Source organism: Symphodus melops, assembly GCF_947650265.1.
Source record: "Symphodus melops genome assembly, chromosome: 22".
In the NCBI taxonomy this organism is placed as follows: domain Eukaryota; kingdom Metazoa; phylum Chordata; class Actinopteri; order Labriformes; family Labridae; genus Symphodus; species Symphodus melops.
The window spans coordinates 9436080-9461917 of record NC_136712.1 but is presented as its reverse complement, the minus strand read 5'-3'; the positions used below and the strand labels follow the sequence as shown (position 1 = coordinate 9461917).

General features: G+C 42.0%; 1 protein-coding gene across 10 annotated transcripts in view; it reads left to right on the top strand.

Moving 5' to 3' along the window:
* The window catches only part of dock4b (dedicator of cytokinesis 4b), a 110089-nt gene that overhangs the window by 42502 nt on the left and 41749 nt on the right, over positions 1-25838 (top strand). For all 10 annotated transcript variants that reach the window (XM_079334927.1, XM_079334929.1, XM_079334924.1 and 7 more), the window contains exons 8-20: positions 3677-3828; positions 8978-9059; positions 9235-9295; positions 9453-9585; positions 10663-10751; positions 14995-15120; positions 17504-17628; positions 18208-18370; positions 20305-20411; positions 22701-22854; positions 24057-24154; positions 24288-24371; positions 25241-25341. In XM_079334927.1, coding sequence (XP_079191053.1) covers positions 3677-3828; positions 8978-9059; positions 9235-9295; positions 9453-9585; positions 10663-10751; positions 14995-15120; positions 17504-17628; positions 18208-18370; positions 20305-20411; positions 22701-22854; positions 24057-24154; positions 24288-24371; positions 25241-25341 — 1475 coding nt within the window. The remainder of the gene's footprint in view (positions 1-3676; positions 3829-8977; positions 9060-9234; positions 9296-9452; positions 9586-10662; positions 10752-14994; positions 15121-17503; positions 17629-18207; positions 18371-20304; positions 20412-22700; positions 22855-24056; positions 24155-24287; positions 24372-25240; positions 25342-25838) is intronic.

Genomic DNA, 25838 nt, shown 5'->3' with positions numbered 1-25838 from the left:
AGGTGTCAAAGGCCAATGAAAAGAGATGGGTCTGAAGAAGAGATTAAGAAGAGGCCTGTTAAAGGTGCTGAGGAAGATCGTTCCATAATTCTGGAAACAAAACGGCGAAAGGCACGGCCCCCTCTGAGCTTCCGATTGGTTGCCGGCACCCTCAGGAGCAGCTGACCTGAGAGAGCGGGTGGGCATGTGAGGGTGTAAAAGCTCAGAGAGGTAGGGCGGGGAAAGACCACTGAGAGATTTCAAAGCAAATGAAACAATTTGAAAATGGATCCTAAAGTGTCTCGACAACCAGTGGAGGAATGTGGTCAAACTTAGTTGTGATCCTTGACCGGAGCGCAGAATAAAGTCATCACTGGTAATAAGATTCAAAAGTGCACATTACAACACAGTCGAAAACATACATACCCAAATAAACCACTATCACATCAGCCTACATACGTGAGAGAGTAACTGCTGACAATATTTCTGACCAAAGCGACACAGCCAAGGTCAGAAACCAACTTAGAAAATATTCAATTAAAAGCTTGACCAAAGTGATACGTAGCCTTGAGCTGAAAGGACAGGAGTTGTCCTTCCTTTTAGAAGGAAGCTTGTCTCAGTCTATTGGGGCCTGTTTTTAAAAAAAAAAATTTTTTTAGTTGACTCATTTGACTCTACTTTGAAAACAAACCTTTTGAAGGATTTCAGTTTGTTGTAGCGTTTTTGAGGCGAGAATTCGAAACGAGCTTCAAACACTCAGTTTCTCCCTCTGAGAGCGAGCCTCGGCGCGGAGCGTGTGCAGAACAGACCAGACCAGAGCTTAGATCTCACGGCCCTTAATTCATTAACGGCGTCAGAACGGCCAGCTGTGATAGATTGCGTTGGCCTCTCCTTTGAAATGTAGCCGTCAAATTTCATCTGTGATTTTTACTTATCACTAAAGCGTCACACACACGCACACTTAAAGACTACACACACACACACACACACACACTCTTCTCTTGCTTCCTGGTTGTGCGACACAGGCTCCCTCAAACGAGCTCATAAGAGAGATTTAAAGAGGCTTAAATATTGATGGAGAAGTGAGGGATGAGAAGCAGCTCTGCTGGAGGGATGTGGTAGGACTAGAAGTTTCTCAGTGTCCTCAATTTGACCCCTCGGCCTCCTTTTTTAAAAAAGCTCCTCTGAGTTCCCCAGTCCCACCTTTGGGTAGTGCTTCATGCTGTTTAGGAAAGATTACCAAGTGAACAATAATAAGACGGTTGAGCAAACACACACATGGTCACACTCTACCTCCATTCATGCTCTCCTTTTTTTGCCCACAGCGTTTTGTTGCCAGCGGGTCTGTCATGTGTCCCCTCCGTGTCTAGTCATGCTGAAGTGGTCATAAAACCCACACACTGCTGCGACAGGGCAGCTCAAACGACACACTCAAAAATAACCTTGTCATAAAATCTCGGGGACATAAATTAGGCTGTCCCAGGCGTAGTCATTCTGCGTCAGAAACCAGGAGCTCAGCCCTGTTGAGTAGGGAATAAGTGATGTGGTAAAAAAAAAAAAAAAAAGCTGTGTAATTGCCTTGTTGTCGTTAATCCTCCAGCGCGTTTGTCTTCTGGGATCTCAGAAAGGGCAGAGCAGTCACGACAAAACAAACACAGAACAAAACAAATTCATCATCGTGACAGATATTACAGTTGTAAAATGATTTGGTTTCTCATATATTTGTATTTTTAGAACAGCTCAACACTTTTTCCAATTTCACTTCGGATGGATTTCTTCCCCGTTAGGCAGTCAAACGTATTGTTTACATTATTTGTTTAACTATAGCGTTACAGTCTAATCAACTTTTGTGAAGTTAATCTTCTCTAAATTACTTCAGGTTGGCAAAGTAACACTGGAACAAATCTCTAATGCACTGTTGGGTGTGTTTGAAACATTCTCATTAGCACTAGTTTGTGGGTTATGAGTTTTCTTGTTATGACTTTTTAACTGCTTGCAGAAGAAGTTAATATTTGAGATCCACAATCATTTGTTTTACTTTTATTTCAAACTCAGCAGGTTCTCTTACATGCAGGGAGGTTATTGCGCCTGTGACTTCATCCTAATGTTTTCGAAGCATCGCTTTCTCTCCCTGGTTGTGTATTGAAGCACTGACATGCTCCAGCTCCCGGCTGAATCGCTGCTCCCGCTTTGTCACATTGGAAAAAACTTTTAAATTTTTTTTTTTAATTTTTTTTTATTAAAAAGTCAAAATGCAGAACTAAATCCTCCACATGGTTCCCTACGGTTGTGTAGATACAGTGCGTTCTGCTTTTTTTACTTTACATGCTGCTCGAGGTGATTGGTCGAAACTGTGAGTCTTGAGACTCAGTGATGTTTTTTTTTATCATCTTCTTCCCCTCTTACAGTATCTTCCTCTTGCCCTCCACCCCCACACCCCTCCACCTCTTTACATCCTACTACAGAGGCGAATGTGGAACACAATTTGGCAGTGGCTCTACTGGCCATCTGGTGCTCTCTCTGTGTGTGTGTGTGTGTGTGTGTGTGTGTGTGTGTGTGTTGTTATGTGTACGTGTGTTTGCCCTTGTATTTTGGGATGTTGACAGCAGATTAGGATGAACCTATCATAAACAGAGCTGTAATGTGCATGTTAATCTCGTTGCTATTTACACCAGTGTACAATGCTGTGCGGGACTTCATCGATCTCTAATGTAGACCGACCTTAACATAACATACAGTCAAATCACTGCCAAAAAAACACTGACATACACTCAGACTGTTATGCTGTATTGTTTGACTGTTTCTATACTTGCATTCGTATCCAGTGTGAATTTTAGGGCTTTGGATTTTTTTTTTTCCTCTTCAGATTAAACAACCGGTTGAAAGGGATGCAAATCACAGCAACACCATTATTTCTTTGTGTCAAGAAAATAATTAGGCTACTTGCTTGAGGTAAATAAATACGCAGGATTAATGTTTGGGAGTTTGTTTTTTTTGTTTTTATGGGATGGCTCGTGTGGATGTAGAAGGCAACACAACTCCCTGTGAAAGCTTTGGTATAAATAAAATATAGAACTCAATCTTCAGGCATTGAAGTCATAATGTGTGTCTTTGTGCCATATCTGTATGAACAGCGCTATGCACTTTTTATTTGTCTGCCTGTTTTTTCCATTCCAACCTTGGTTTTAGTTAAATATATTGCACAGCTCAACGCCTCTGGCGCTGTTCACAGTCAGCGATATGAGGCACTATATAACCCCGAGACCATATCAATAAAGTCTGCATGTGTGTAAAGCTCCTTCCAACAGTGAGGTGTCTCAGAGGGATATTTTATATCTTTGATTAAGGAAACTCCTCACTAAATACAGCAGCTCTCAAATGTGATTGGTCGGTATTTAAAGAGACATAATCACATGTTGTTTTTTTCCCCTGGTATTAACTCTGTTTGATGAGCTTTGATCCTATATTTGAGGATCTTTCCAGATTTAAAGCTTATGGATTTTACGTTGTTTTTTTTAACCATTCCGTACCCATTCAGTCAACCCTCAATCTGAACAGTGCAGTACAACATACTCAATATCTTTTTTTGTGTTAAGTTTTTGAAAGTTCTGTGCAGAGATTAAGTGTAATAAACGATGAGAGGATGCCATGTGGAAAATCAGTGCACGCTAACGCTTTACTGGCCTCCCCGCTGCAGATGGAACATCGGCATCGCAAGAAGGAGACCCCTGCACCCGCCAGCACCCATCACTTGTTCGTCCACATGAAGAGTCTTATGAGCGCCAATCTGGGGGAGGAGTTAGAGGTCTTCTTCCACATCTACGACGGACGAGAGAACCGGCCACTCAGGTAGGCGTCAGAGAGAAAATATTCAGCTCCAAAAGTAATCATGGAAAATGCACACATTTTAAATTCATGACATGATTAATAATTTTTTAGTTGTGGTTGTTTTTCCTCCCTCATTTTGGGTGCACAGTCCAAAGTAATGTGTGGCAGGTGCAAGGTGACATTTTGATTGGCTCCCCCTCCTGATCTCTGGAAGCCTTCCCTATTTATATTCATGGCGATGAATTAAACGAAGGAGGTCGTTTAGAGATCACGTGGGCTTATAAAAATGGGCAAGGCCAATGTTTTTATTTCTCATGTTAAAATGCCCACGCTGTCCACGACTTCCCTGAGAGTCTGCATGTGACACACACACAGAGGCACCCACATTCTCCTGATGTGGTTAAAAAAAAACAAGTCTGTATTTAAATTCCCCGGTTTCATAGTTCAAAGCAAAGGAATTCCATTTCATGTCACAAACAAAGTGGATTCGTCAGGCGAGTTAAAGAACGTGTGGGTTGAGAAATGACTGCTCAAACTTCTTTTGATAAGTCATGCTTGCTTCTCTCCGCCCCACAGGGTCACATCAGAGGAACAAGGGTGACATTGATGGGAATTATTTTCTTTCAGCGAGCAGTAACTCCACTTCTGTTGCAACTGCAGATCCAGTTCATTAATCATCACGTTGCCAGCGCAAAATCAAACTATTGTGCAAACTTGGTAAACCCTTAGGTTTTTTTATTTTTTTTATTTTTTTTAAACCCTTGCCTGGAGAAGCTGTGGTTTCTGCCACCAGTGTATTTATGGCAAAGGCCGTCGTAATAGGGGAAACCAAACGACACAAAGACACAACAAATTATCTTTTTTGTTTCTCAAAATCATGAAATCACTTTTCAGACCGACCATATTATATGTGGATGCTTCTATCAGCCGGGCTGTGGTTTAATTCCACAATCTGACACCAGAAACCAGCTCAGCCGGGTATATCCCAAATGAAATAGCAACTGGCAGTCATACTTTATACACCTGTCGAATGTATGAAGTATGCAGTACATACAGCACACTATGTTTGATAGCAGTATGTAGGAGGCGGTTCAGAAAAACGAGCCTCTTTTCAGGGATCGAGACTGACAGCTCCATCACCCTGCTCATTTTACAGGGTTTGGCAACATCATAAATTCTCACCATAGCTCCACCTATTTACCAACTAAAAACACCTTGTTTAAGTAGAAAGAAACTGGCTGAAAATGACATCAATGTCTCGGCATTACCTAAAACAGTAAGCAAGATCGCCGCTGACAAGATTGACTGTTTCTCACAGCGTTCGTTTTAATGCCTGTAACCTATGCGAGGAGGTAGGTGTCAGTCGAGAGACGATTTTCAAAGCGCGCTGAAGAAACAGCCCGAGCGCTTCGTACTGACTGTTGAAAAGCAGGTTGATGTTGTTTATCAGAAAACACAGCAAATGCATGTACAGGGAGAAAGAAAAAAAAAAAAAAAAAAAATCAGCAACAAGACGAATGGCTTTGTCCTCAGGGGCGCTCCAACTGACACAAGCCTTTTCCTTTCATCTCTTAAAGGCAAGTACTCACTGTGAGGGTTAGAAATAATAAAGGTAACTTTGCGCAACTATTCCCAGTCCACTCTTTGTCTTGAAGTGAGTAATTAGCTTTGAGGGGTATCTCATTAAGTTCCACTCGAAGCACAATCCTTTTCTGAGCACCTGCTTCGCTCCTATCTCAGCCAGGTAAGAGTAATTAGACTCTGTGAGGTTGGTCATGCATTTGAAGTAGATTTCCAGCTCACGGAAGTTGGCTTTGGTGGTTCAGCTCAAACATCTCCCATTTATGACAAATATCAAACTGTAGTTCAGAAAGTCAACGTACAAGACAGAACCTGATATAAGGCACAGACACAACACTCTATTTTTCTCTGCTGAGCCTGTTCCCTTAATCAGTTAATTACAGTTTGGGGGGGGTAAAGGCAGTGAAAGGGCTTCACCATTGTGTCAAGAGGTTGTATCTTCGAGGAAAATCTGGGCATGGCGGCTTGCCAACATTATCTCTCTTTGTGTGGTCACACATGCGCACACACACACACACACACAGATACAGAAATTTACACAAGTTGCCTGGCATTGAGCCATTAAGATGCTTCCCTCTGAGATCTGTGTGTGTGTGTGTGTGTGTGTTTGTGTGTGTCTGAAAGAGACCAGATGGGGGTCCGACCCGTTGTCTCAGTACCATGCCAACACCAGCAGCCCCGGTGCATCATGGCAGCCTCTTTGTGTTCGACACAGGCTCATTGTCTGGCTCTTTAGCAGGACACACAAACACTGCAGCGCACTGAACTGCACTCACAATGTCGCTCTTTCTGCTTTATCATGTTCGCTGCTCTTCCAGGTCACACCCATCTACTCCCACTTTATCGTCAATACAAATTCACACTTTACTATTTAAGAAGCCGAATCTCTGCTAAGCTCTAACACTGTCACCCAGGGTTTCTCTGGACATGTGTGTGTGTGCATGTTTTTTTTTTTCTCTGTTTCTCTTTTAAATGCCGAACGCTGCTGTTCTGGAGTATTTCGCATCTTTCTTACTCTCGCCTCTTGGCCAGATTTCAGATTCTTGGCTAGGTTTTTCGGGAAGCAACAGTAGCCATGTTAATTTACCCACTGTTTAACACACCAGTCGCACACCCTCCCGTCCCCTCCTCCACCCCCAGCCATCACTGGGCCAGCTCATGGCTCCTAATGCAATCATCGATATCAGGAGAGGGAATAGCCAGCGCACTGTGGGCCCAGAGGGAGAGGAAATGGGCCATTCATGTTATGTTAATGTGGGTGGTGATAGAGGGAGATAAGGTCCCATCGGGGGACACTGCTCCTCTTAGCGCTGGTGATCAACACGCTGCAGCTGTGGGAAGCGAGCAGTGTGTGTGTATGTTTGCCTTCGCAGGAGTGGCTCTTAATTGGCAGTTGGGGTTTCAACAATAAGGCGCTAATTAGGGTTCGGGAAAACGTGAGCAAGTCTCATGTCGAATGCAGAGGAATCTGTCTCCATATGGCCAGATAAATGGCCTGGAAAGTTACATAGAGCTGCTAATGAGAAACGACCCACTCTAAAATCACATCTTCTCTCAAATTGTTCAGTCCAATACGGATGATGAGAGGAAAAACTTTACTGAAGGAATACATGTATGAAAAATTACAAGCATTTGTATAATTAATAATTGGGAGCTTGATTAATTTAAACATGAACGCCCACTGCCCTACATACACAAAACACTGAAATACAGTACAAGAAACAGCCAGTAATTTGAATCAGACATGCCATCTTCTTAGCGTGTAAGCGCGGCGTGTAATAGCTCAGACTAGTTTGAAAACTAATCCATTGTGGCTGTGTGCTGCGTGGAGTTATAGGATCTGTAGGGTATGTTCTGCTCTTGTGTGAATCGGCGCTGGCTATCGGTGCCGGCGCCTTGGCTCATTGTCAGGCCTCGCTGCATTACAAGGTTTCCTCTCTGCTTATCGGCGGACTGTGAAAGTCACCTAACTGGATTAGCCGTCAGCTCGCCAGCCAGGATGAGACGGACCCAGCAGGAAGTATCCGCTGCCCCTCTTTGAGCGCGCGCGTGCGAGCCACGGAGTGAGGACAGAGCACAAAGAGAATGAAAGCGCGGGCAGCGTCTGTCCTTTTCTGTTTGATGACCGACATGCGCTTAATTTCCAGCCTTCACAAAGAGTGGGCGTGGGGCGTTTGAGGCCAGGGCTCTTATTTCCAGACATTTCAGTCTGCTCTCTGAAGGTCCTGAACTTGTTATTTTTAAGTTGCACTGTAAAGCATGTACCACAAAGTGATGCAGCATCATTAAGACTTGATGCCAGATAGCATTCTTTTACAATAGTCTCAGTGTGGCTATTTTTTTTTTTTCTTTTTTTTTTTTTTTACGGCTGTTCTATCATCATAGCTCTAGGGAGGCTGAAGTCTCTCTGCAGGTCAGTTGCTCCTTCACTTCTGTCTAGACTGAAATTTCTCAACAACCATAGAAAAGATTACCATGAAATTGGGGACAGACTTTCATGACCCATAGAGGAAGAATCCAAATGATTTTAGGATCCCCAAATGTTCCTTTTCCGTACCACTAGCAAGTTGACTTTTGTCGTCTCTCAAATAAAATATCTCCACAACTGTTGTATAAGTTGTCATGGAAAATTATGGAAAAGAATGTAACCTTTATTTGGCTCTTTTCCCATGTGACTGATATAGCAAGTTTAAGCATGCTAACACACAACCATTTAATTAGCTGCATGGTAAAAGTGTCAGTGAATGCTAATTGCTGATGTTGGCATGTAGCTCAAACCACCACTGCACGCCATAGAACCGCCATTCTAGGAGAATCGTAGAGGAATGTGGTCAGTAGGTGTGAATGTGACGTTTCTGGTCATGAACTTTGTCTCAAGGAGATTTCAAGAGTCCATAAAGTAAATTTAGCTTTGTTTTATTGAATCATAATGAAATACTAAACAACTCGTAGTGACTATACTTTCTTTTTTTTTAATTACAAAAACACACCAACAACTGTTAATGTCTTTGAAGTTGATCATTTTCACTTACCATTCACCTTGCTAATAATGGTCTCAGCCCAGTTCTTACACAACCAGAGGATTTGTGACAACCATCTATGAAACTGAGGTTATACAATTTTTCCGAACCCATCTCTGATTTTGCTGACAGTCCACACAAGTGTTTGAAACGGGTCAGAAAGAAACCACAGTGTGCAAAAACACGCTGAATATTTCATTCAGTTGTGGAGGATGTTCTCCTCGGATGTGTTACAGACAAGTCTGTCTTGTTGGGGATTTGGTTCAGTAATTGAAGCTTTGTATATGTTTTTCACTCCCTCCATCCCTCTGTGTCTGCTCCCTCTCTGCTCGTCTTTCTCCTTCCTCGTATTCCCTTTCAGGCTGCTTCAGTTTGAAGTTTGAACTTTCAAGTGTTCTCTCCAGCGTCCGCCGCTAAGCGCTTCACATCTTTGACATCGTTTCTCATCTTTATTCTGTTCCTGTTAGCAGTGGCACGGATTTAGGTTTTCACGATGACACCCAGCCATCACTTCTGACCCTTATCCTTCTCAATGTGTGTTCCCTCCCTCTTTCTCTCCTCTGTCACAGTGAAAGGTTCTTTGTCAAGCTGAATAAGAGCGGGTTGCCCAAGTCGCCGGAAAAGACGGAAAGACAATGCACCCTATTTGTGGTGAGTAGTGAACGTGATTTTCGCGTGTACAAAGAGTTATTTGTGGCAGTTTTTAAAGCAAGTCGTAAGTCTATCATCTTCCTCTGAGAACTAAACTGAGTCAGCTCTCTGGAGCTTGTTTACAATGATGGAATCTGAAGCTCAAGTGTGTTCTCCTGTTTTTTTTTTTTGTCAGGATTTGGGAAGCAGTGATCTACGAAAAGATGTCTACATCGTTGTTCACATCATAAGAATAGGTGGGAGTTACGTCGCTGCTTCTTTTTTTTTTTTTCAACCGAGCTGCACTGTATGTCTTTTACAACTCTTTGTTGCTTTTGTAGCAGGGCTCTTTTGACTAAAAAAAAAACAATCTTCTGTGTGTGGTTTTGCGTGCGTCTGTGTTTGTCTGTTCAGGGAGAATGGGAGCTGGAGAGAAGAAGAATCTGTGCAGCGTACAGTACAGGCGGCCTTTCGGCTGTGCTGTCGTCAGCATCGCAGATCTCCTCACTGCTGACTCCAAGGATGACCATCTGCTCAAAGTTTATGCGTAAGTCACTCGTCATGACCAGTTTGAAGTTCTGTCTTCCAAATCACGAATCACACCATACTTACATGATGATTTTCAACTTTGCTTTCCCGAGACTAAAAAACAATGAAACAACACTTCCAGCACCTTTTGAGAGTAAACACTGGAAGTTGTTGTTTGACGAATTAGCTGAGAAAACAACAGGTTGGGGTTTTGGTGGCGCTCCTTTATGCTAAGCTAAGCTAAAACTCTGGCAAAACAAAAACAAGTCTTTAAGTTCCCTTTACTGTAGCTACAAAACAGTTAAATTCAGGCCATCATATTAACAATTGAGTAATAAAGCAATGTTATTAAAGCTATTGCACAACAACAACATCACTGTTAGCTGTTTTGTTCAGACAAAGTAGCAGTGCAAGGACCCTTTTTTGCTGCCTCGTCTATATAATGCTTTAAGGAATAGAAAAGGCTTCAGTTGACACACTGCTCTGACCTAAATTATAGAAGGATCAGACTGACCGGCTAGTAGAAGAAAAATACAACCGCAGTCCCTACACCTGCAGTTTCACGAGAGATTATTAGTCAGATTAGCATCAGAATTTGGATCGGAATGCTTTTAGAATTAGGCCAGGACAAAATGTCAGGGAAAATACAGAAAGAACTTGTTCTCACTTGCCCTAGTTAGGTGTGAAACCGCATGACAGTCAACAGGTATTGATCAGAGTTGCAGGAAACGGTAACTATATTCCAGCACCTGAGGTTGTTTCCAACAGGAGGTACAGTGAACGTTATATGCTATGCTAACATGACAAGCAACTGGTTGCAAGAAATTCTGAGAGTTAAATACAACAGAACATCAACCAGGGTCATTTCCTGTAAACAACACACAAACAGGTTTTACTTAAATGGTGATAATTGTTTTACTCAAAGGAGTTTGAAAACAACCCTGATAATGTATTACCCTAGCATAGAAGAGTACACAGCAGAATGTGTACGTTACAAACTGGGGACATTGACTTTGAAAGATTTTTGCACTTGCTTCATGATATGGATAAACAGTAAAGTAAATAGTTTCTGTATTGTCTCGTCTTTCTGTTGAAGGTGTAACACGGAGAGTGAGTGGTACCAAATCCATGAGAACATCATCAAAAAAGCTAATTCCAGATACAACCTGTCAGGCTCCAACACGGGTAAGAGTCACTCTCGCTCTATTTTTATTTCTCATTTCTCATTCCTTCCTTTGGCGTGTCACAGAGCCAAACTTATGAGCTCAGATCATAAGCCGTGTTCCGTGTGAGTCAGCTTCCGGTCAGTCTGGGTTCTGTTCTGGTTGTTGAAATGAAGTTCCTCTTATGGGACGCACATCGGTCTTCACATGGTCCGGTCTGCAGGAAGCGTGGTGTTGCAAATGCTTTCAGATGAATTTTTATAAATAGCTGCATTTGCATCCTCCTGAACAACAGCATCAGCAGTTTCCCATAGCAACCGGTTGAGGAATCAGGACATTGAGTTCTTCTAAGAGGTGTAATGTGAAATATGTAGAGGTTTGTTGTGCAAAGAGATCTACACCACAAAGCCGGTACAGGCATAATCTTATTTATTTATTTTTTTGTGTGCAAAGATGATGACAAATGATAGCTTCTGTAAAATATCATCTTTATTGAAGAGGGCAGCAAAGTGAGCACAATCAAGACATAGCAGCGTTTGCTAAATTGCAGCTGTTTGTTTACTGTAATTAGTACATTTACCCCATACAATCAGCAAAAGTTCATCAGAAGTTTGTCCGAAAGCGGATTTACATACAAGTGGAGGTGCAATTATGTTGTTATCTTCTTGGAAGCTTTTATTCCCATAATGAAAATACTAACTAACGGATTGCTAAACCTTTTGTGTCTCTCGCCTTGTGTATTCTTGTAGTAAGCCTGTTCAGTGGAAACGGTTGTTAATTGTGCTATCACTGTGCATGCAAACGCAGAAACAGGAAAGGATTCTAAAAAAAAAGTGATCTGTGAGATTGATCTACTGACTCAGCTTCCACCATCACACCTTCCCTCAGAAGAAAAGCAATTACTTCAAAAGAAGCTATACAACTCAATTACTAAGAATAGTCTTGCATAAGCGTGGAGGAAGGCAGCAATTAAACTGAATGACTACAAAGCCTTTCAGAACAGTGTGCGTTATCGGCGAAGCATCTTTTCACTCCATTGGTTTATCAAAAAAAAAACTGCAGCATCAAGTGGAACTTCTATATGAGGGCGCTGCATGGTTTAGCTGAGAGGGCAAGGAAGCGTTTTAAATTCATTCATTACAAATTAAACACAAGATGAATGAATGGGACTGTTACACAAGTGAGAAGACCTCTATCAGTTTCTGTATCAGCTTTCTTAATCTGTAGACTGTGTAATCAGAAGCCGCCTGAGTGTTATCACTGTTGAATTACAGATAAAGTTGAGTGTTGTGGATGTTACTCTTCCGAGATGTTTGCAGATGACCTTGCAGACATGTGGCTTGCTCAGTTCTCATGCTTAATGGCACTCAAATACATGTATGCCTGATGTCAGATTGAAAACAATGCATGATAATTAATAACACCGGCTTGAAAAGCTACTTGCAGAAGGCCGCGTGTCGTCAAAGCTGACAGTCTTTTCTCAAAAAAAAAAAAAAAAAAAAAAAAAAAAGCAACATACAAGTGTTTGCTTCAGGCTTTGATTTCACAGCATTATGCAAACCAAGCGCGCACACTGGCACACACATCATAAACACATGTAAGTGAATTATTCTAAAGACCTTGTCCCCTCGCTGGCTGCTGTTTGCAGTTCATCACAAACACTTGGATGTTGGCTGTTGAGTAGCTGTCAGCTAAAAGACATTGATCCAGCTGAATGCCAGATTCGCCTCAGCGCTTTCTCTTTCAAAGTGCATTAGAGGAGAGCTGAGGGTCTTTTTGTCGCAATACTCTGGCACGCATAATTGGAGGGAGTTTGTTCCAAAATTGCATTTCTACCACTTAACTAGATTTGACATTGATCCTATGCAATGAAAATGCTTTAATTAAAATTTCTAAGATAATGAGTTTCATTTTGTGTATTATGGGTACCATTTGTCTCTGTCTGGGTCAAATTAATTCACTATAATTGTGTTCGCTCTGACAGTTTCACTTTTCAAGGCTCTTATTGGTTCTTTTAAACTTCTTCTCTTTTTTTAAATGATGTCACACATGTCTGGCTTTGCACTCACAAACACTAGGGGCAGCCTCCACATGTACCACAATGTCTAATAAAAAGTTTTACATCAACCAAAAGCACTCAACTTCTCATCAACAATTGGGAATGTTGGATTTTCTTGAAAGCACCACAACCTCCCGCACTCAGCCTACGCTGTTAGCAGCTTTCAGCAAAATTTACCGCGTACGTCCACATCCTAAAAGTCACTTCATTTGTCTCGCATTGACACCAACACGCTGGAGAGAGGATATTTCATCTCTAGCAAACAGGTCAGTGTCTCCTCTCAGGCTCGTCCCTGTGAAAATGTCCATGCAGGAGTAATGGAACACCATGCATAATTTAAGGATCGCTATTTATTACCCTTAGTGTCAGGAGAGCAATTAAAGCAAGTGTGCAGTGAAGTGAAATAAGGTAATGTGCATTTGCGTGTATATGTGTACATTGCACAATGCCATCTTTCGTACGAGTGTGTGTGCGCATCTCAACTTGTCTTGCTTTTAAAGCGGCCTGGCACTGAGCCAGAAGTCTCTCATTAGATGCCAATTAGCAGGGGAGAAATGAATACTCTGCCCTTAAAGTATAAAGAACATGTTCAGGAAATAAAGAGGCAGTGAGAAAATCTACTGCATTGTGGGGAGACAGTTACTTTGTTCACATGTACGCTAATGACTACCTTATTTTTCTTGTGTTTCAGGGTCATGGGGGCCTTGCGGGTAATCGAATTTGAAAGACAAGAGAGCCAGCTATTTTGTTTACATGTTGCCCAGTAGTCCATGACGATGATTTCATAAGAAGCTGTCTCTGTGTGAGTCAGGTCAGGTAGATAATATGGCTCCCACCTCCATGCGAGCGTAGGCAGTGACAGAAGAGGCTGCGACAACTCCACTGTTTTGTATGTTTGAGCTATTATTTTCCTCTGTTTGGCTGAGTTTGTGAAGAGGCTGGCCGAGTGGGCTGAGGGCAGCAGAGGTCGAGGGTGTGTTTGTCAGCGTCAGCTCCATTTGTCAGGCGGAATAGTAATGAAGTTGGTTTTGTGTAATTGTAACCCTGAAGTAGCTTTTAGAGCCTGTGTGTGTGTGCGTGTGTGTGTATAGGTGTGTGTGCGTGTGTGTGTGTGTGTATGTGTTTGTTTAAATGCCAAAGGCTCCACATTAAGGAGGCAGGCTCATAAAAACAACAACAACAACAACAACAAAACACACCTGTGAACCCAATAGGAGTGTCCTTTCATTTCCTATTAGGTTTTTGAGCCAGGTTGAACAAACTTTTGATGTGCTCTGGGTTTTTTTTTATCTATGAATTATTTAGAAGCTGTTTACATTTTTCTTTGACTTTGAGTTGGAGGTGTCATCGTTGAGGAGCAGAGCAGTGTTACCGTTAAAGAGAAACGGCTCACTGGAGAGATATGTATCGCGTAAGCTAGCTGCACAGCCTGAAAAGTCGAATCTAACAACCCTCGTTTCTCACTTGCCTTTTTTTTTTTTTTTTTTTCTTCCTTCGCATTGAAATATCATCTGGCATCTTGTGAGCAGGTTTGCAAACAAGTCGCATCGCTTTGTTGACTTGCATTGACTGAAACCTCTCTGGGTTAATGAGCCGCTTCACCAACGCCTCCCAACCTTCCAGAAAACATCCACCATAATAACAATCATCATCATCATCTTTTCTCTTACAGTACACACACTCCTCTGCTCTTCGGTTGTTTTCGGGGTTTTCTTCTCCTCCACATGAGCAGGAACAGGAACTTACGCAAGGAGCTGTATTTGAGCTCTATTAATAAATCTGTGTTTTCATTTATCCATGCTGACATTTGAAGTTATTGCATAAGATTATTGATTTGGTTATGACAGCCTTTATGAAGGATACATATCCTTAAAGTTCTGCGGATGACTAACAACCTCTTTGCATTTCTTTAGTCATGCATCTGTGGGCGTCAACTTGCTTTCCGTTGGCCGTTGCTGTTGGTGATATAATTATATTTGTTGAGTTTGAAAGTTCATGCGGCTCTAATTAACCTGAACATATGCCTTTATGAATACTTTACACCCTCATCATTACACCCTTGTTTGTGGTGTTGGGAGATGGGAATATTTGAACTTACTTTGGTGGGCTTTGGTTACACTGGGGGGAAAAAAACCAAGGCCAAGTCTTGGTTGTAACATATACGTATGATATCTCAGATTTTGATTTTTTTTTTTTTTTTTTTAAGGTCTTGCAGTTGCTCTCCAGCTTCTTCACGGGGACATAGAGCAGCTGAGAAGGGAATACATGGTCCTCTTCACTCGGGGTGTGTCCATCACCAGGAAACTGGGCTTCTCTGACATCATCATGCCAGGTAGGACCATTCAAAAGCTTCACTTGCAAAAGCAACATGGTACCAAGTTATTTATAGCTATGTGGGTCTTTTAACGTGTTTAACAACTATACTTGTCTTGTGATTTGAGATCACTATGGATGTGTGTGTGTGTGTGTGTGTGTGTGTGTGTGTGTGTGTGTGTGTGTGCGTGTGTTTCAACAGCAAGCAACTTCTCTTTATGTTTCCACTCTTAAGAGGCCAGCCTTTTTTTTTTCTTTAATTCAAGATTAATTCAACATGGATCAAAATAAATCAAGGAAGTCCAGGCATTGAAAACTTCACTTCATATTGGTATTTTCATTATGCAAAAAAAAAAAAGAAGAAAAGTCAAACGAATGCCTGCTGAAATCTTCCCACATTATTATAATATTATAAGATTCCCTCTGTTTTTCTTTTCATCTCACCGATTCAGAACCTATTTGACTGCTCATTTGCTGTTCCCAGCCTATGGCTCCGTGGTGCCCATAAAAAATGTAGGCATTTTATCTCACATCAGTTGCTGGCACTGTTGTTGGAAACATCAGATGCATAAGTTCCCATACGTGGGTGCACACCTCAAAACACATAGTACTCAGGTGTTTGTTTGATATCAGTCAGTAAAAGTAATAAAACATTGATTCATGTGTAAATCAATCTTTTATTACTTTTACTGTTGTTGACATTGTCAACCAAACATCTTTTTTCCGAGAGTACATTAACCCCCCCCCCCCCCCCCCCCCCTGCATGACCTGTAGTTGCCTAGGTAACAGTTGACATCCCTACCTATTGCGTGACACTGATATTTGAATTCCACGGTGCTCTCAGCGAGATGAAATATTCAGGATCTCTCAGGTAGAATGGCCTCACTGCTGAGAAAGCCCTTTTTCTCTTAATGACACAGACCCCATGCCGGGGGCCCCTCAGGCTAACCTGGATGGGGGTCCTGTTGCCGTGGTTACAAATATAACACAATTAACATGTAAGACTAGACGAGGGCACGCCTCCCTTTCCACATACTGTGGTTAAAGTCTCGCAGTCGACAGTAGAGTCTGTGTTTTCTCACTCTTTCTCTGTTCATTGCTTCATGAGAGCTGGACGTTGAGGGACTACTTCCTTCCAGAGCGGTTCTTTAAAAAGGAGTGAGGTGTGCTGTCTGGTCACACGGATAATCACACACTCTTGGTCCCCCAGCACCTCACTAACACAGATTTATGTTCACTGTCTCATTCTTTGTCTTTGTCTGACTATAAAGCCGTAGCACTGAGCGCTCTCACCCTTCTCTGTGTAAGTCTGCCCTTGGGCTGTGGAAACAATCCCCCCCCCCCCCCTCCATTTTTCTATCTCTCTTTTCTGGATTTGTCTCTCTCCTCATTTTCCCTCGTTCAGCTGCCCCAGCCCCGCCCTTTCCACTTCCTTTTCTCCTATTGTGCATCAAGAAACTGCCCCCCCCCCATGTGCGTCTCCCTTCCTGCACTCTTTGTGTGTGTATGTGTGTATGCGGGTACAGTACGAGTTGATTTAGTATGCCTCATGTTGCTATGGTTACTGTTGTTAAGAGTAGAAAAATCAATGTTGACCCTAGAGATAGAGATATGATTAGCACACACACACACAGTCGCAGAGGTTATGCACCAATTTTTACAATGTGTCTGACCACAGCCTGGCTGCAGAGGAAACGGGCCCATCGCCGTTCTCAGAGCGCCACTTTGACTTCCCTAACGGAAGGACATTAAAAGTCCATACAGTGCATACAGGTGCAAATATAACAAAAAGATGCAAAATGTTACTTCCTGGAATGTGTTCAGACAAATTGCAGAAGGAGCTTTGAGAGAATAGGTTTTGTTACTGAACAAGAATGCTTACGTGCAAAAGTGAATTGTTTAGACGCTAGAAACTTGTTTTTTTATTCCGCAGACAAAAGTATGTGAATGTGATGCCTTTTCCATTTTTTTCCTTTTTACACCTTTAAGTTGAGAAAAACGGACGTAACGTTGGGATGACTTTGACTCAACAAATCTTTTTGATTGGTTGGAAAATGATTGAACGGCCCACAAAGTCAGGACGAGTCATCAGACATTTGAATCGTTACTGATTGAGAAAATGCACCTATTATGATCTAAAATACTCAAGATGATACTTTATTGATATATATTTTTATATATATTTTTTGCAAATAAATGAACTCCAACAAAGAAAGTCTGGGTTAAAACAGAAAAAAAAAGTGTTTGTCTTATTTCATGGGAGCTTTAAATGGCACTGATATAAACGCTGACCACCCCTGTCATCAAGCATTACACGAGAAGCCGCAGAGAGATCATCACTAATGTCCTCCGCTATGCCTAATCAGTGCCTTGTTGCCTCTTTGGCTTACCTGTTCCTGCAGGAGAGATGAGGAATGACCTTTACGTCACACTGGAAAAAGGCGAGTTTGAGAAAGGTGGGAAGAGCGTCGCCAGGAATGTAGAGATCACTGTCTACGTGCTGGATATCGACGGACAGATCCTCAAGGTAAAAACACCTTTTTTGTTTTTCTCAACTAAAAACTATTTGTGAAAGACGTTATGTCTCATATTAGTAAGACCCATGCAGTGCATGTCCAAGGTAAAATAAAGCATGTTTAGCCCTAAAGACTTAACAGTATTTGAGGGTAATAAACAAAGCATATAAGTCCTTTGTTAACTTTATTTGTTTTCTTAAAAGTGTCTTATTTTGGAGCTAAACCCTTCATTTAAATATCGCTGACCTAGATGAGAGCTAAGTGTCTCTCCAGTGTGCTGCCCATATCTGGTGCAGCGCTGTGACAGTCTGTGTCTGTGGTTTCCTGCACTGCCTTGGCCTTGGACAGAAAATAGACTCAAATATTATAACCATGCTGCTTCCACCGCCTCGCACACGGCCCCACACAGAAAAGCACGCACATGCAAACTATGTCCTCGTCAATATTTTGGCATTCGTGTAACAGCTTTTAATATATTCCTTATCTTCCATGTTTAAGTCATGAAGTCTTGCCTCTCGTGTCCTGCCTTCCTTTTATTCTTCCACTTCAATTCAGTTTTTTTTTTTTTTTTTTTTTTCTCTGCCTTTCAGTGTCATGTGGCGGCCGGCTCTGGTGAACCAGGAGCAGATGAGTACCACTCCTTGGTTCTGTACCACAACAACAGCCCCCGCTGGGCAGAGCAGATCAAGCTGCCCATCCCTGTGGACATGTTCCGGGGCTCGCACGTCCGTTTCGAGTTCAGACACTGCTCCAGTAAGTGGGAACGGGGATAGTGGTTAGCCTCTGTTTTTTTTTCTTTTTTTTGTTTTCTGGGAAAGGTTTCAGGCGGTTCGCTGTTTTCAGCTGGGAACGCCTGAGGTGATGCTTTATTTGCAGTTGATTACCCCGGGCAATTAAAGGTAAAGAGGCGTTGTTGTGTAGCCAAAACAAGCACTTAACTCCCCATCTGCTTGAATCTGCCACCCCTGAAGCCTTTAGGCTTCTGCCAAACCGAAATTGAAAATGTCCAAGTGAACAAGTGTTCTCTCATTGAAGCCTTTCCATTATCCTCCTCACCTTCTAATAATACACAACTTAAATTATGACCAACATATTACTGTCGTCCTCTTTCTGTCTGGGCTGCCGGGAGAACACTGAGTCTCTTCTCTCATAACACTCTGATATTATTATGCCATTTCCAGCCAAGCTGAGAGGCTGCATGGCTGTGTGCAGTAGATATAGCTGCCTTATTACTGCTGGCAGTGCTCGCAAGTGGTGCCTATCAAGAGCCCAATTTAATCCTGTGGTGACACCAAACTGAGGAGACCATATAACACAGGCTATTAGAGCTCTGAGTCAACCTGCTCGGAAAAATATGATTAGCAGGAGCTTTCATTTAACTCAGGCGCATACCAGAAAAAATGTAACCTTTTTTTTTTTTTTTTTTTTTTTTTTTGCACTCATTATACAGCAGCGGTAATTGTTAATCTGTTTTTGGGGAGTCTGATGTTCCTAAATGGTGCTTAAGGAAACGGTGTTAAGGCCTGCTGGCATCAGCGGTGTAAAATACTCTTTTATTATAGATGAGTGTTAAATGAATCATAATTGCTTTAATATTGGTGAAACTCCTGTTGCTGTAAGAGCAGCTGGTTATTGTTTTCACTCATTAGACAGCATAAATAAAGTCTTTTAAATCCTGGATTCCATGAAAGCCCCTAAACATATTCACCTTTTCGACATAGCAGAGTGTTTGGTCAAATGATTTAGAAGATAATTGTACATCAATCTCTGCCTGATATGCCAGGCTTAGCTGAGGCTGAAGTGACACTGCAGTTTCATCGTTCTAAATCTCCTTGTTACCAAAAACTGTGATGGGTCATAGATTAGAAAAAACTGAAAAACACAACAACAAAAACCCCCCCCCAAAAAAACCCAACAACACCCAGAAATATATAGGAAAAAAAGCAAAAGTGAAAGGGATTGAGTCTGGTCACAAACTAGCTTCCCTGGTGTCAAAATAAAATCACAGCATAGCTACAAAATGGTCAAGGCTCTGAACCGTTTTCTGGGCGTAATTCTGTTCAACTTGTGCTTCTCCAGGGAGACACGCAACACACAGACACACTCGCAGAAGATTGGTCGATGCTGCCCGAAGTGAATCACTGAAAGGAAATAACAGCACTGCTCTTGTTACTTCCTGCTGTGCACACATTAGCGCTTTATTGCTGAAGCAAAAAAAAAGAAAAAAAAATAGATTTTCATAAAGTTTTCATAATGCAAATGATGCTTTTTGGAAAACTCTGCGGCGTCGATAATCAGGCTCTCGAGGAGTAACTATAAATCCTTTTTTTTTGCTCGTGGTTGAAGTTGTGTGTTAGGGTACTTAAGGGTGTGTGCTGTCGACTCTGACAGCATCGGAGTGTGTGGTTTAAAAGTGCAACAGATTCAAACCACACCCAGCAGTGACACTGGGTGTGGTGTCATGGGTCAAAGATGCCACTTTAAGGTTAGAGATGACTTCATGTTCATGTTTTTTCCTATCCTGGTTTAACAAATGTTCTAGTCAGAGCGTCAGATCCACTTGTACTTATTCAATAGTGTTGCATAAGCACCTTCATAATATGAGCCACTGTTTTGGTTATTGTCTGTGCAGTCTGTGCTGGTGTGTTTTGGATTCAATGTCATGTCCATGTGTTGTTGTTTGACAGCTAAAGACAAGGGAGAGAAGAAACTGTTTGGCTACTCCTTTGTGCCTCTGATGCAGGAGGATGGCAGGACTCTGCCAGATGGCACCCATGAGCTCATTATCCACAAGGTAAAACCTGCACACCCTCACCACCGACACTCTGACTGAACAACACTGAGCGGAATGTATCGTGCTCTCTGCAGGATATTTGTTTTTGGCAGATGTACAATGCTTAATATTCACATTGATGTGTACTTCGGTCCAAGCTTGTGTCTCATTGTGAATCAAGAGGATTGGATGTTTTCCCTGTGTTCAGTGCATCTTTACTTTTCACTCAAAAGATTTTTTTTGGACGTTATCACCTCAGTAAAAAAGAGCAGTCATTTTTGTATGATTTGAGTTGCCCCTTGGCCCTTATCTGGATTCTAAACAGTCCAACATTTATGACAGATCTTCCTTTTTTTCCTCACCTGGTATCCATTCAGATGCAGAATACCGAGTCTAAATAATAAACAATATATATATATTATTAATTTTTTTTTAACAGTTTTACCACTGACACAGTATGGATGTGATTGTATGTAAATTCCACCACCAATAACGAAACATGTCCTTGAGGCTGGCGGGGAATCATGGGAGTGATTCTCTCTGCTTCCACATATTGAACGTTTAAGTCTTGACTTTGCACTTTAGTTAAATCCTTACCTCAAACCAAGCACTGCTCCCAAAAAACATGCTATGATAATATTTGCTGTAACTCTGCTTCCATCCACTCCTGCCATGCCTTGTCCTTGATTTGAGTCCTGAGAAACCCCCTGATTTGTAACTTCAAGCTGCTTTCATTTGGGTTTTAATGATCTGAACTTTTTACTTTGATATGAAATACACCCTTAAAATCTGTAGAAGGGAAAAAAAAAGGTATTTGTTGAAGCTATTGTTATTTTCTACTGTAGCAGCATGATGGACTTTAAATCAGTTCTCAATTTACTCTCTAAAACAGTGGTTGATGATAGTAGCCATGATGTATACGACTGCTGTGACAAACAACAACAGTATGGAAACAGCAAAATTATGTATTTGGGGCACTGATAAAGTACATTTATTAGATCGATGAATTTAGAGGCAAAACTTTTGATTACCCGATTAATTTGAAGTCATATCGGATGAATTTCAGATAGCGGTGACAGTATTGAAGCAACTCCACAAAGGAAACGCAATTCTAAAGAAAACACGCCTAAAATGGGTTTGAAAAAGTTACATTGTACATGTTTCTCTGTAAATTGTGGCCCAGCTTTCTCTTAAGTGAACTCAGTCACTGTTTTGATACACACTGGTGTTGCCAAGGATGCTTCTGATGCAGTTATATACTGTGTATGATTATGTTAATTATTTGCTATGAATAGAAGGGAAAAAAACTGTGTGTTATCACATGGGCTTACATCAGTGTATTACAGGCTGACCAGCCAATGAGTAATGTCCAGTTACTTAACCACGAGTGACTGCTAATGTATGAGTGCTTGCTTGCATGCGTAATAGTCAGCGTCGACTAAACTTGCTGCGAACAATCAAAACCACCACTGTCCCTGAAAGCAGCACAACTTCCATGTCCCTTTTTTAATGCAATTTACAGAGCTTCTTTTATTTGTTTCACACACATTTTGATTTTCACACATCAAAACACTGAACAAATAAAATGTCCTGCACCCACTTGTAAAAGCTACTGCAAGAGTGTCTTGGGTGTAATTTCGGAATAATTGCAGACTGCGTGCTTTTCCTCAGCTGCAGGCGGAGGGTGTGTGCAAAAACCTCAGGCTCTGCAGAGGACAGAAAATAGGTGGTTCATGCATTTTATTGGCAGTGAGGCACTCCAGTGACCCTAAGTCTGATTTATTTATTTCAAGTCAGTTACAGTTTTTACAAACACCCAAACTCCTCTTTTTTATTGCTTTCTTTTCCCCTCTCAGGTTCCCAGATTCAGTCTTTCATAACATCCCCCTAACCTGAGCCTGCCAGTTTTACAGGACAACTCTGTTTGCCTGGTGTGTTCCCAGCGCTCAGAGGGGGGAAAAGGCCCCACTCTTATGCCAGATGGAAGTTGCTGAAAAGCTCAATGAAGCTGGCATGGCCTACTTTCTCCTCAGACCTAAAATAGACATGGAAGAATCAGTCCAAAGTGTGTGGATGCTTCACAGCTCAAACCGCCTCAGCTGAGCATTAAAGACATCTCTTTAAAAATCCCGAAATAACAACAAGGTTATGTTATTGATTATGTGTTTTCTTGAGGAAAAAAATAAAGTGTGAGATCAAGAAAGGGAAGCATTTATTTTTCCACCATGATTTGAAGCCTCCTCCTCTTCTCGTTTCCTGTGCCAGTTCACAAAATGTGATCTTTTCTTCCTTTTTTCTCCTCTCCTTCAGTGTGAGGAGAACACCAGCTTGGCAGACTGTTCGCGCTACCTGAAGCAGCCATTCTCCAAAGCCAACCTCCCGTCCAACAACCAGACTCTGAAAGGCACCAAAGAGTCTTTCTGGATCACGAGTTTTCTCTGCTCCACCAAGCTCACACAAAATGGTAAACAAGACTGGAAGATTGACATTTTGGCTGCTCGCCGGGTCGACGTGTTTCTGCCTGATAGGCTTGTGCCACATTGGACAACCTGTAATGCACTAGCTGATTCTTTATGGGATTTTCAGGGCCATGAATTAAGGGGAAAACTTTACAGAAACCTTTAAAAAAAAGTTTTAAAAAAGAGGAAGGGACACATTTTGTGCATGAAGAAATTTGAACATATCCAAACATTCAAATGTGTGGCGGGAACTTTGACTATGCAGCATGAATGGATTAGCTTCTCACAATTAAAAATGCTAATCCATCTGCTGTCAGGAATCTGCTTGTAAGAATGTCATTTAATCGTCTTATTTCAGAAGGCCTTAAACATTATATGCCCTCCTTATATACGGTTATGAACATCCATCCATTATCTGGACCGCGTTTTGCACGTCTCGGGTCGAGGGGAGGCTGGAGCAGATCTCAGCTGTCATTTGGTGGGAGGCTGCACTCACAGGACTGACATATAGAGACGGCAAACCAGCTGCACTCCTACGCCTGCAGAGGGGGAACGTGCAAGCTCCACACAGAGGAGGCTCCTGTCCGAAGGGGACTCGAACCAGGAACAGCCCCAAAAGTGAATGATCATAAACCGAAGGATCACGTGTGCAGTAGTCTGAAATGTTGTCAGTGTTTTAGTTTTAAATGTAGAGAAAACAGTGAACGCTTTGTTTACCTCGTTAAGTCGGAAGTAGAACAGCTACGGGCACTGTTTTCTTGCTAATTTCCCGAGTACATTTGATTTGTGATGCTCATACGTGTGCGCACACAGACAAACTCGCACTTTAAGTTGCGAAGAAGAGACGCGCTTTCAGCTTGAACCGAATCCAAAGAGACAACTAAAAGACTTTCTTCTTTGAGGCTTATGTTTTATTCATGTGCATGTCTGGGGACACCGGCTCAGGGAAAATGACTTTTTATCTCTGTTATCCCCACAGCACTTGAAAATGTCATCATTTGTTTGGATTCAGATGAGTCTTTTTTTTTTTTTTTTTTTTTGGTGGGGGCTGTAATTGAAGGGTTGGGTGATGCCTTGTGATGTGAGGTGCATATCCCTCCGAAATCCCACGTTTCTTTTCCGTCATGTTTGATCTTCATGCGCTCTTTACTCTCTCTTTTTTTTTTTTTTTTTTTTTTTTTAACTATCTCCCTCTCGTCTCCCTCAGGTGATATGCTGGACCTGTTGAAGTGGCGAGCCCACCCTGAGAGGATCAACGACAGCCTCTCCAAGCTGAAGGAGATAGATGGCTCTGAGATTGTCAAAGTAAGCCCACAGTCAGAATTTCCACACTGAATGGTTTCTGCTAACCTGGCATTTCGAGTATTGATTGTTTTTTCTTTGATTATAGTCCACATGATGTTTAAAGTTCAAGTTTTTGCTTTCCTCCGTATCACAGTTTCTACAAGATACCCTGGACACTCTGTTTGGCATTCTGGATGAAAGCTCTCAGAGATACGGCCTCAAAGTGTTTGATTCTCTGGTGAGTAACTTGTTCGAAAGGTCAGATGTTTTTTGTTTTTTTTCTTCTGTTTTCTCTTCTTTTTTTTATTTATCCTCACGCGTCAAGCTCGATCCCTGTATCGTCTGGAAACAGAAAGACAAACACGCTGTCATGGAAAGATCTGGTGATGTAACGCTACACTGCCACTGAACCAATCTCATCCCGGTTCTGCTGCACTGCGTTGATAGAGTGGGATGATCGATCCCCCCCACCCCACCCCCCCTCCTCCCTCTCTCCTCTCTCTCTATCTCTCTCCATCACTGCCACACTGACACATGAACACACACTCTCTCGGCGCAGCGAGTTATCAATGATGAAAAGGTCCAGTGAGCCCGGTTGTGGTCATCAGGTTTCCTTTTTTGTGGTTTTCAGATCAATCCAACAAGTCCGACATGGGAACTTATCTTCTGTAGTCAGACAAACTGTGATAACACAACAACCTGCACACAATGGAAACAGACAGTGCGGCCTTGATTTTGATATATTTTTAGACACCTGACTAAGCTAATGTCTATTTTTAAATGTTTCCTACATCTTTTTGTCTTTCACAATCTGAGATGGGAAGTGCTTTTATTTTTTTTCATTAGCTGTCCTTTTCTGAACACCATAGCATCACTTTAAAGGATGTTTGAATAGCTGGAATTTTTAGAAGTGGACACGATGACCGTTTTCAAACAGCACTGTGTAGGTCGCAAGGATTAGCTTAAGCTATGGAGCAAATCTCCTGTGTAACTTTTTTTCCCCATCCATAAAGCTTCTTAAGTGGGACAACAACAATATTTCCCGCGTTTAAGGAAATGAGAGAAAATCTAAAGAATCATTTTCACTGTATTTTTTTTCCCCCCCAGGTTCATATCATCAACCTCCTCCAGGATAGCAAATTCCAGCACTTCAAACCAGTCATGGACACCTACATAGAGAGTCACTTTGCCGGAGCGTTGTCCTACAGGTATGTGACATTTCCTGGTATCACTTCTTTAAGCGTGGCGCGACGAGGCTACAGCTGCACCTCCATGGACGGTAACACAGTCTGAAGTGTGCATTGTCTTCTAATGGAATTGACACGCTGAGTCACATGACCACACGGTCCGAAAAGGCTGAACTGCAACCAGGCAGCGCTCTGAGGCAGCCCTGTGCTTGTGATTTAGTCAACAAGACAGGACGCTGGAATGAAATGCTTAGGGTGCCCCCTGGCTGACGAAAAGAGGAACAGAACATTTTTGATTCATCTTTTTCCTCCTTACATACTGACACACATATTCCCAACCTGCTGTTCACACCGGCTGTCTTCTTCACACTCTCTGTACCTGCTAAGATCATACTGTGTCTTCAGCTATTTTTTTTTGTCTTTGCATGCACCCACGTACACACACACACCATCTGCTTTAAACTCTATTACCTGTGCTATTGTTCTATCAGGGTCAAAGCTTTAATAGTTACCACACA